Source organism: Sturnira hondurensis, unplaced genomic scaffold (genome assembly GCF_014824575.4).
Source record: "Sturnira hondurensis isolate 20B ecotype Veracruz unplaced genomic scaffold, ASM1482457v3 Scaffold0001221, whole genome shotgun sequence".
Lineage (NCBI taxonomy): Eukaryota > Metazoa > Chordata > Mammalia > Chiroptera > Phyllostomidae > Sturnira > Sturnira hondurensis.
In genome coordinates this window covers 4,351,081-4,362,620 of record NW_028073852.1, presented here as the reverse complement: position 1 = coordinate 4,362,620, position 11,540 = coordinate 4,351,081, and the positions used below count along the sequence as shown (strand labels likewise).

Here is an 11,540-nt window from a genome sequence, read left to right as displayed (position 1 = left end):
CCTACACCAAGCCTGCTCCCAGCTGGGCCTTCGTAAGACCAAGCCGAGTCAGGGCCCAGCATGGGGTTGGGCACGGATGGAGTCCAGCGTGGGCTTCTGGTGCTCCTCCATCTGGCTGTCCCTGCAGAGCCGACCCCCAGACCAGGCGCCCCTTAGGGCTAGGAGAGCAGATGCAGAGGGTGGGGTCCTATTCTGTGGGTTTTCTCCTGCCACCAGAGGCCTAGCTGAGTTCCTCCTCTGAGCTGAAGTGGGCACCTGGCTACCCTGTGGGTTCCTGTGCTCCGACACCGCTCCTGGGCACCACCTGTGTGTCCAACCTCTTCCTCTGACACCCTGCTCACTGGGCTGTGTCGGAGCTGTGGCCCGTCTGGGGTTACAGAGGAGAAACAGAGCACCATCCTGAGCCAGAGGACGCTGACAGAGCAGCAGACCCCAACTGGCCCAGCTGTGAGCTCCCACCCCCCCTCCCAGGAGGGCTACCCCAGCCCAAAAGAGGCGTCACTCCAGGTGGACTGGGGAAAAGGGGGCCGCCTTTCTGCACCTCCTGACCTCAGCACGGCCCCCACTTCCTGCTGCACCTGTGTCCCCCAGAGCCCCCTGCCCAGGGAGAGAAGAACCTGAGTGGTACAGACTCAAAGCTCTGAACGTGGGGTTAGGAAGTGACCAGTTCAGCTTGGACTCCTCCCCGAAACTAGAAGCAAAGCTGCTGCAGGGACACGACTATGGAGAAAATGGAATTTTGGGATGGCTGGGCCCAGCTGGTGTTGAGACTTGGGAGGAAAGGCAGAGAGGAGGTAAGGAATGTGCTTTTAGCTTGCACATCCATTAAACAAGTTGGGGGGAACCAGAGCCCAGGTGTGGGGACCAGGCCCCTGCCCTGACCCTAAGCCATGGCCCCACCCAGGAGAGCTCTCCAGGCAGACTGGCTAGGAAGTGCAGGAAGGCAGGCGGCTGCTCCCCTGAGAGTGTGGGCTAGATGGAGGGGAGGCCTCAAGCTCCTTGACTGGAGGGGCTGGGGTCCCACAGACTAAGTCCTCCACGGCCCCCATGCCCACACAGGGAGAAAGCCCTTGCCCTCTGGTGGCATCCAAGTGGATCAAGGCTGCAGCCCGGCTCCCAGCTGCTCTTCAAGCTTGGGGCAGCTGGCTGGAGAGGTGGACCAGGCAGTGCCTCTCAGTGCAACTCAAGGTCGTAGGTCAAGTCTTCTTTCAGGAAGTTGCTTCCGTGAGAGACCTCAGGCCACCTTCCAGTCCTCAAGGCTAGCTGTGTGCCTTCTTCATGCAGTGGAAGAGGTCACAGAAGAACTCATACCAGAAGAACACGAAGCCGGTGGAGAGGGCGGCCTTCAGCAAGCTGGGGGACAGGCCCTTGAAGATGCCCTGCATGCCCTCCTCCCGAAGCACCTGCCTGGCGCAGTCCAGGAGGCCCTGGTAGCTTCGAACCTGGGGAGAGGAAGGTGACTCCAGGTGAGGAGGGAGGTGGCTAAACACGTATGTGACTTTGTTCTTTTGTCAACACAACACCTGGCGTGTCAAAGTTCCCAGTAAATACTTGCTGGATAAAGGAACAGATGTGAAAAGACAGAGAAAAAGTTCACCTCGTTCTCTTCCAAATGGGCGAATTCGGACTTAGTTGCAGTGCCTGGAAATCAGCACTGGACAGAGCCCCTTCCTGCCCGGGAGGCTGCCACTGAGTATGGCTCCGACAGACCCCATGAGAGCCCTGAGCCCTCCTCCCAGAGGCACCCGACCCCTCCCCCCACCACCCCACCCGGTTCCCCTTGGGAAGCAGGTCTCAACTGGGCCCTCATTAGCTTTTTCTAAAATTATTTATTTATTTACTTATTTTTTATTTTTAAAGAGAGGAGAAGGAAGGGAGAAAGAGAGAGAGAGAAACATCGCTGCATCTTGCACACTCCCACCTGGGGACTAGGCCTGCAATCCAGGCAGGTGCCCGGACCAGGAACTGAACCAGTGACCTTTCGGTTTGTCGAACAGTCAACCCACTGAGCTACACCACCCAGGGCTAATTTTTATTGATTGATTTGAGAGAGACAAATAGACAGACATTGATTTGTTGTTCTACTTACTGATACATTCACTGGTTGCTTCTTATATGTACCCTGACCGGGAATTGAACCTACAACTTTGGCATATTGGGACAACGCTCTAACCGAATGAGCTCCCCAGCCAGGGTTCATTAGCTCTTAGGCTGACCGGTGCCACCTCTCTAGCCTGGCCTTCTCTAGGTGACCACACACCTTGCTCCCTTCCAAAGGCGCCAGTGACTCCCAACGACGATGACAGTGACATCCTGAAGAGCCAAGTCTCAGCTCTGAGGCCTGGTGTTGTTTGGAACTCAACTTCCCTCTCAGCCCCGCCCTTCTCCCTGACGGGCCCACCCCCCTCCAGTGAGGGGCAGCTCACCTGGCCAAAGGCAGCTCGAGCCTGCTCAAACCCTCCCACCTGCAGCCGTTTCTTGAAGAGGTCCAGGGGATACGTAAGAGTCTTGCTGATGACTCCTGCTCCGCTGCCACAAAGCAGGTTTTTGAGGTTTTCTGACCCAGAAAAGTGGGATTGACGGGAAAACGAGAAAAATGCAGTTTAGGCTGGACCATGTCAAGGTCATCAGCTCTATCCTGCACCATAAAACAAAAGCCCACTAGCATTCTTGCTCTCAGAGGAATTTAATCCAGGAATGAGAGAACCAGACACAGCCACTTTGGGCAAGAACAGGGACCAGGCGGGACAGGCTGGGGGCAGGATGGGCGGGAGCCTTTACTAGTCACCTCCCTGGCCCGAGGCCACAAGGGCCGGGGCTCTGAGATGCCGGTCAGTTCAGGCTGATGAGGGAGCGGGGTTGCCCCTCCTTCTCCACATCCTTCCAAGACAAAACCAAGCAAAACACACAACCAAAAGCAAGCAGCCTGCAAGTTGGACCTCTGACCAAACTGAAACCATGCCAGCAGTTGGAAATAGATGTTGGTGGCGCCACTGACGGGCAGGGGCGGGGCTGGGAGAAACCGACACCCGTAAGCGGGTGAGTTTTGGAGCCAAGATCAAAGACCTATGGTGTCTGAGCTTCTGACAGGAAAACCTTATTTCCTGCGTGATTCAGAAAGACATGCTACAGCTCTGGCTATCTCACCATTTTTCGCTCCTTCGGCGGGCGTGACCCACTCGGACAGGCGCTTCAGGGAGTTGTAGAAGGCAAACTGGAACCCGGCGTAGGGGAAGACGGCGATCAAGGTGGGGTTCAAGCCTTTGTAGAAGACCAAGGGGCCCTCGGCCCTGCACATGGTGGCCACGGCATCCCGCAGGGTCTTATACACCTGCACGACACACACGCAACTCAGGTGAGCACAGTGAGAACACAGCCCAGCACGGGCAGGTCCCCAAGCCACTGCCAGGAGCCTTACCTCTCCTGCCCAGAGGACAAACCACACGCTGGACAAAAATCCCCGAGGTGACTCCCCTTCCAGCTGCCATATTTTGCCGGGTAGAATGCACTCCTGTGCACGCCCCCCGCCCCAGGTGACTGGGTACACAAACTATGGCACAGCCATCGAAAGGAACCCAGGATCCCGGTGTGACTGCTACAGCAGGAGGCAGCAGTCCGTGTGCCTGACAGGCACTAAGCTCCCAAGTTCACAGCCAAACACAGAAGGGCAGGCAGCGTTTTTGGAGGAAACAAATACCTGCAGAGATCAGCCCCCCAGCCCCATACATGGGCAACAGTGACTCTCCCTCCCACCCTGGCCCCGCCTCTGCTCCTCCATGTCGGTGACGACCCTTGTGCCGTGTCCTGTGTATCCTGGGCGGACACCACACGCTTTGCCATTTTGCACTGTGCACTCGGCGCAGGCTATGCTTCCACAAACCCGACTGAGCCAGGCAAACTGGAGAAGGGCTCCCAGGAACAGACGTGCGCTGGCAGACATTGCACAAACTCAGCGGAGGCCCCGATGATAAAGGTGAGAAAGCCCCCCAGAAAGTAGGACAGAAAGACAGAGCCAGACAAGGGGACAGAAAAACTCAGGCAACTGGACGGCCGATCCTGGATGTCCAACTGACACGAATGACAGAAAGAAGGAAAAGAAAAAACGGGGTCGGGCGATGGTGTGTAAATCATTCAGGACCACGTTCCAGGCATGGAGAACACGACTGCCCCGACCGAAAGGTCCAGGAAGTGCCCATCACAATGGATAAGGGACCCACACCAGGGCACATTTCTAGAATGCCAGGGATCAGGAAACATTCTGAAAGCTTCCAAGGGCAGGAAGGGGAGAAGGGAAGACGGCTTCTACGTAGAGGATCAGCGATCACAACGGTTCCCTTCGGAAGCACTGAGAGCTACCTACAAATCCTATGCCCGAACCAGCAGTCAAGGGTAAGGGTAAAATAAAGGCATTTTCTATCAAGACTCCTCTTGGGAAAATGAAAGAGAAGACATGGTATCCAACAAGAGAACTCCCAAGAGAACAGCTGGCCACAGTCACAGAGCAGACAGTCCAGACTGCAGCCGGGGGAAGGGCGCCAGCGTGGGGCCTCCGGGAGGGCTCCACGGCGACGGGGCACTGACGGCCGTGGCCGACCCTATCGGCACGGGGTTTGAGGGCAAATTTGCATTAAGCGTGTAGAAAGCTAAACAAATAAAACACACAGCCTTTCCTAACTTTGGGGAAAACAAAGGTATAAAAGCAAAGGTAATCATAATCTATTTCAAGGCTCAGCAGTAACAACATCTACATAATTGTAACGGCATCGACACCGAGGATTGATTCAGCCGGCATCTACCGATCAGTAGTACAGCCATCAGAGCGGGGAGGACACTCCAGCACCCGGGCGATGGTAAAAGAGCTAAACCCTCATCTTCCACAGCAGCGCTGGTGGTTATTGTCAACGAGTAAGAAGGAAGGAAGGAGGGAGGGAGGGAGGGAGGGGAAGAAGGAAGAGGAAGGAGACAAACGGGCTGGTGCAAGCCTGCTACTTAGGACCAGAAGGTAAATAATGAAAGAAACAGCCACAAGCATTACCGGGCATTGCGGGTGAGGCTGGTGTTATGATTCGTGCGGAACCGCCCGTCTGTACACCTCATTCGTTGTTGATTTTCTTGTCATTGGAAGGTGAGGGTTTACAATACAGGTGCTACTCTTCTAGGGAAGGCGGGGCCCTGCAGTTCTGGAACAGGTGTCTTCACCTCACTTTCACGCACATGTAATTTTCCGGACATTCTAGAATCTAGGATCCCACATCTCAATCATCTAAGCCAGACAGGTAATATGTGATTCTCTCTCTCTTTTTTTAATTGATTTTAGCCAGACAGAGACACCGATTTGTTCCACTTATCTACGCATTCATTGGTTGCTTTGTGTTTGTGCCCTGACCCAGGAGTGAGCCCGCACCCTTGGCCTATCAGGATAACTCTCTACCCCACTGAATGACGCGGTCAGGGCCACGACTCTCTTTAGTTAATCCTGTCTTCACTTTCTCCTTCTCATACACTTTTACTAGATGTTGGAAAGTGACAGAGAGGACTGTAGCATTCCTAGACAGAGAGGGTGAAGGACTGTCACTGGCCACCTTCCGTCACCCCAGCCACCTGGTTGCTGAGGCCTGCCCGTCCCCTCCACTCACCTCCCAGGGGCCCTTGTCTCGTTTCTCCTCCGCTTTCCACTGAAGTGCCCTACAGAGCAATCTAGCTCTCAGGCCCCCATCGTTCCTGTCCAGTCTGTTCCCAGGGCACTCTGCCCTCCTCAACCAAAAAAGTCGTCAGGACGTCTCCTAAACAAAAGGGCTCCCCAGACCCAAGATGGCCACCCCAGGCAACACGAACAACCAGCAGAACTGAAACCAGTTATTCTTAACTGATCCCAGACTGAATTCTTACACAAAGCATCGTTCCCCAGCAACAATGCCCTAAAGCAGAAGGGGGACGGCGGAAGCATCATTCTTCCTTGGCTGGGACCATGCAAGTGCGCGCGCGCGCGCGCACACACGCACGCACACGCACAACACTATGGACGTCCAGGAAACGCAGATGAGGATGGGGAGGCCTACTTCAGGGCTGAACCCCTTCCTTTAACTCATTAAGTTCTTTGTGTCTGACTCAATTATCCCATTTCCTCCAACCCAGTCTTTGTGGAAACCAAAAACATTCTCATAATAATATGGCAACGTGATCTCAAGCCCCACGTTCCGGACTTCCAAACGCCTTCCCGATCCAGCCCACTGTGTGACATTTGCTCTGATCCCACCCGGAGGTTGTGGCTCTCATGTCAGCTGTGGGCGCCAGACACGGCGCTGAGCACGGCTACAGGCTTCATAAGCGAGCTGACCCGTGGGCGCAAAACCCCCGGCCTCCACCTGCTTTCTTCCCTCTCAGGAAAAGAGCCCCAGCTCCTAGGTCACCTTCTGTTACTCAAGCGCCCCTTTTCTGGCAGGGTCACTCACCTTGGGCTCACCCTGAGCTGCAAAGCGGGTGCGGAGGACGTCCACGGGATGCACGGTGAGGGTGGCCACGCAAGCGGACAGACCGCCACACACGAAGTGCACGGAGGAGTCGCGGGCATCGCGCACACCGGCTCTGTGCACCAGCTCGGTCAGCATTTCAAATGACAAAAACTGCAAGAGTGCCGACAAGGTCATGGACAAGCACCCCCAAATATACCCCCTATGACCCATGACCCAGGTGGGGCCCAGTCCAAGGGACAAAAAATAATCTTCCTGAGCAGTGACAGACTACAATAGTTTTGTGCAGCTCAGATGCCATTTTATACTCCACTGGAGTTAAGCCAAATACTCAAAGGATTAAGAAAATAAAGGAGAACAACTTTGTATCAGAAAATTCTATTCATTAGCTTAAGTTCCCTGAGACCTGGGAGAAGGTGGCCATTGTCTGATCCTTGAAGGCAGGGGCCCCTCCAGTGCAGCCGGCAGGGACTCTGAGAAGCGTCCTGCCCTGGAGCAGCTCTGTTGGGAGAATCTCACGTATTCCACATCCCACGGTGTTACCCCTCAGTGTTACTCCTCTGCTGCTCAATTCTTCCTGCAGCCAACTCAAGCCAGCTCAGGGTCCGGAGAGCACGAGCTGCCGCATGTACGTACTCAGGACGCTGCAGTGCCTGCGTGCCGGCGCACAGACGGGACGGCAGGGGCACGTCAGCGTGGTGTACACCTGACCCCAGCCATGGCTGTGGTGTTGGAGGAATAGCAGGCAGGGGGCCGCTCTGGCGCAGCTGCCCGGGTGGGAGTCCTGGCCCTGCTGCTTTCTAGCTGGGGACGTGGGCTGGGTTAATTACATAAGCTCTCTCTGCCTCAGTGTTCTCATTTGTAAGACTGGAGTGAACCTGTCTCAGAGGACTGCTGCCAGGTAACAGGTGTAAAGTGCTTAAAACGGGGCCTGACCCACGCTTAGCCCTGTACAGCGCTCTTCACCCTGTGTTTACATACACTGTGAAATAAATTAGCATTTAGCTGAAGGACAAGCAAACAAGAGTCCAGAACTTGGATTCTAGTCCTAGACCCCCACTTACAGGCTGTGTGGCCTCTGGCAGCTCACTTGACCTCTCTGATCTATGTAACACTTGCTCTACCTTCCTCACAGTGCTGTTGGGAGTTCAAAGAAGCACAGATGTGAAAATGCTATTTGGAAAATAAAAAGCACTGTGTCACCATTGGCAAAGCCCACCGTGTTGTACTGTCAAGACGCTCTGTCACGTGGGCTGTCAGCTAAGACTTGTGAGAAGTATGAGGATGGCCTTCTGCCGCCCAACCCCAGGCAGCATCCTTGGGCTGCCCCATTGAGCAGCCTGTCCCCAGGGACCTGGCAGTCCCTTGGCCACCTACCTGAACAGCTCCATAGCCTACAGAGAGAAGCTGAGCCGGAACGTGTCCCTTCCAGAATGCCGTCGGGCCCTCCTCCTGCAGAATCTGTCTCCCGGCCTGTAGGATCCCATGGTACTTTGCACTGGGGTCGCTTCGAGACAGGCGCTCAATCTGAAGCTAGGAATCAAAATGAAAAGGTCAGGACAAAGGGCAGGGCTGGGTGAGGTGGAGACACTTCAGGAAAGGCAACAAAGTACTTCTCCTTCACAAAATGCCAAGCTCTTCTTAGAAACTACTTTGGCAAGAAAGAGTGAACTGTCCTCTGGTCCGTGGACAAAGGGGGAAAGGGTACCTGAAATCGGATCTTGATGACATCCAAGGGGCTGATCAGCACTCGAGTGACAAGTCCAGACACAGACCCAGCCACTGCCACCTCGAAACTGGAGATATTCCTGCTCTCTGCTTTGGGGTCATAGCCGACCATCCCTGCCTCTGGCCCGTACAATGTCCATCAGCTTCAAGCTAAATGCAAAGGACAAGAATGAACACTAGAGCAAGTCCTCAGGGTCGCTGCTCCCACACTGCCTCCTGGGAACAGCCCCCTGACCTGCCGTCTGCAACAGGGCCTGCTCTGGGGCCTCCTTTACATCCCTCAAAGGAGGTCAGCAGCCTGTCCCAACAACTCTTGTGACATTAACTATGGCTGCTTTTCCCCAGGCACCTGTGAGGAGCAGTTTAAGCACCACGCAGGCCACCGAGAGGCAAAGCCTTTCCCCAGGTCCCCAGGGACTGCCAGTCACACGGAGCAGGCTCAGGACCCTGCTGTGGCGAGGGAGGGAGGGGTTTTCACAAATACGAGGACTGCATAGTTGGACAAACCCTTACGTTCTGCCTCTCCCATGTACCTTGGGAGGTTTCTTTAACCTGGGCTCAGTTTTCTCTTCTGGAAAGCGGGAATGATGCCCACCCTGGCTAGCCCAAATTGTGGCCAGGCCCATGCAAGAAACCATACGTGATAAGCCTAGTAAAAATGGTTAAAGTCTGAACACGTGAAAGGACTGTTTAAATGTAGTTCAGTGGTAGCCTTACTTTTTCTGCTGTTCAAAATTTCCTTCTTGTACCAGTAATCCTTGGCATTTATCTAAAAAGACAAAATAAAAATGAAATATGATTATATTTCCTATGTGTTCTATATGTACGGCATATAGAACACAGCACCCAGAAAATGGGAGGGGGGCCCGCTGGGGTGAGAGGCAGGGCGTGGGATGTGCGTGAGAGACTGCCGCGGTCACCCCATTCTCTTAGGGCGGAAGCCCCAGATGCTGCAGTGAGCAGGTGCCACGCCCCGAGCCCGTGCACTCCTCTGCCCGTGTGTTCAGGTGAGGGTCTCTGCGGATGTACCCGCGTGTGAGCACAGGTGTCCAGGCGCGCCTTAGGGAGTGTTTTTGCTCCCAGAGTCCGAGAAGACGCCCGCGAAGTGGGCACCCGGGTGTACAGGTGCCCCAGGTGTGTGCGGGGTTTTGCCTCCTGCGTCCCTGAAGAGGCTTCTGAGGTCAGGCATGACACGCGCGCGTACAGTCCCCACCTTCACGAGAGTACCTGCGTATGTGCACTCCCTCTGGGGAGCAACGGTGCAGGTCCCCGAGCGGACCTCAAGGAAGGCGGAAGTAAAGGTCACTCACCCAGTTCCTAGGGCACCACCCGACTCCCCTAGCTCTGCTCCCCGAAGCCCGCCTCACGCAGTCAACAGCAAAGTTCAATGGCGCTCGGCAGTAACTGACGGAATTTAAGACCAATCATCGTGCAGCTTCCGACAGACGTTAGGCCAATGGTTGCAGTTTTTTATCGAACACCACCTCCCACAAGTGTCACTGGGTAACGTAGTCCTTCACCACCAAAGCGCAGAACCTCCTGGGAGATGTAGTCCTGCTGAGTGCGCGTGCGCCTGCGCAGATGGTACCGTTGCTTTGAAGGATGTTGATCGCACAGTCAGGCTTCTGAAGTTGCTACGATCACGGTGCTGGAGGTTGAAATTTGACCCGCTTTCCTCAAAACCCTTGTAGTCCCTGAACCCGTATAGTACATATTTGGAAAAGATGACGAGAAGCTTAGTAAAAACCTAGAGGGCATGGGGGAAAGAATAGATGGGTTTTTAAGACCAGGAAGAGGACGGCAAAAATAGAGGTTTTGTTCCCTCCTAGGGCTTATTACGAGTATTTTCTCATAAAAACATACAGACACGTTACAAAACACGTAGAAATTAAGGGGGAAATGACTCATTCTACCGATGTTACGCAAGTAACGTCAGCGTTTCACAAGATAGTAGTTCTTTCTTCCTGAGTCTTAAATTGCATTTTTCACGTTAGTGCAATTATTTTGACGCATATTTTCAAAACATTTTATTACACAACTTAAAACATTTCATACATTTACAAAATTAGAGAAAATAGCCTAATGTAGTCATTCCTCAGTAGCCTAATGTAGGCCACACAGTCATTCCTCAATAATTAAACAACTCAGGGTCGGTCTTGTTTCCTCTGTACTTGTACCTTCCCCTCCCACGTATTTTGAAGTAAATACGAGACGTTCTGAGATTTCACCAGTAAATACTCAGAATGTATCTTTAAAAGACAAGCATTCCCCTTTTAAAACATATCCCTCAGAACTATCAAGTACCCCCCAAATCAACAATTTCCTAATACCAAGTACTGAATTAGTATTTGACTTTTCTTGATTTGCCTATGGATGTCATTTAAAAAAAAAAACCAAAAATAGTTGGTCTGACTTGGGATCAGACCACACACTGCGACTGGCTCATGTATTTTTTGTCTTTTTCAATCTACTGTTTCCTTCTTCCTCTTTTTCACTTGCACTTTCTTTCATTTCCTTTTCAGTTTTTCTTTCTTTTCCTTCCTCTATTTTGTTTTTTTTTTTTAAAGAAAACTGGAGTCTTCCTCAGTCGAGACCTTGTTGGTGGCGTCCCCATGGCACTGTTTGAATGCCTTCCTCTGCCCTCCTGTGTTCTCTGCGTATGGTAGTTACATTTATTTTTTTTTAAGATTTTTATTTATTTATCTTTAGAGGGGAAGGGAAGGAGAGAGGGAGAGAAACATCAATGTATGGTTGCCTTTCGTGCATCCCCTGTTGGGAGTTGGCCTGCAGGGAACTGGCCTGCAACCCAGGCATGTGCCCTGACTGGGAATTGAACCGAGATCCTCTGAGTCACAGGCCCGCGCTCAATCCACTGAGCTACACCAGCCAGGGCGGTAGTTACATTTAAAAGCTTTAACTGAATCAGGTTTGATTTTTTTTTACAAGACTCCTCATGTGGTATTGTGCACTTTCATGAGGAGGATCGAAACACCTGCATGTTTCTCATGTTGTGATGTTTTCAGGCACTGATGAGCGTTGCACTGATAAGACATTGTAAATGACGAATCCATTTCAGCTTTATTAGCTGGAATACTGAAGAGGAACATCCCTTCATTGGTCAATCGATTACCTGAAGTACACGTCATGTAAGAAAGGGATGATAGATGTGTAATTCTTTACCTTTAAAAGTTTTCAAAATAGCCCTGGCTGGTGTAGCTCAGTGGATTGAGCGTGGGCCTGTGAACCACACAATCGCGGTTCAATTCCCAGTCAGGGCACATGCCTGGGTTGCAGGCCAGTTCCCAGCAGGGGACTCACGAGAGGCAACCATACATTGATGTT

The 11,540-nt window shown here is 52.9% G+C and overlaps 1 protein-coding gene across 5 annotated transcripts; it reads right to left on the bottom strand.

Moving 5' to 3' along the window:
• Window positions 1-112: 112 nt before the first annotated feature.
• Window positions 113-9,547, bottom strand: SLC25A19 (solute carrier family 25 member 19). Of its 5 annotated transcripts, none has more exons than XM_037065845.1 (9): window positions 9,509-9,546; window positions 8,916-8,967; window positions 8,434-8,547; window positions 8,179-8,348; window positions 7,848-8,003; window positions 6,453-6,623; window positions 3,148-3,331; window positions 2,427-2,557; window positions 113-1,442 (listed from the first exon to the last, which is right to left on the bottom strand). In XM_037065845.1, exons 4-9 carry the CDS (start codon window positions 8,308-8,310, stop codon window positions 1,260-1,262), a joined length of 957 nt encoding a protein of 318 aa, XP_036921740.1. In that variant the 5' UTR covers window positions 8,311-8,348; window positions 8,434-8,547; window positions 8,916-8,967; window positions 9,509-9,546; the 3' UTR covers window positions 113-1,259. The 5 variants fall into 5 exon arrangements, with proteins under 5 accessions (XP_036921740.1, XP_036921734.1, XP_036921720.1 ...); XM_037065839.1 differs by lacking the exon at window positions 9,509-9,546 and adding an exon at window positions 9,426-9,499; XM_037065825.1 differs by lacking the exon at window positions 8,434-8,547 and having other exon boundaries at window positions 9,509-9,547.
• Between the last annotated feature and the right edge of the window lie 1,993 nt (window positions 9,548-11,540).

Coding starts and splice junctions, on each gene's coding strand:
- SLC25A19 (XM_037065825.1), bottom strand. CDS start 8,310: ATGGTCGGCTATGACCCCAAAGCAGAGAGCAGGAATATCTCCAGTTTC. Junction 8,004..8,178: donor TCATCAAGATCCGATTTCAG/GTACCCTTTCCC, acceptor TTTGATTCCTAG/CTTCAGATTGAGCGCCTGTC. Junction 1,443..2,426: donor CTCGAGCTGCCTTTGGCCAG/GTGAGCTGCCCC, acceptor TCCTCTCCCCAG/GTTCGAAGCTACCAGGGCCT.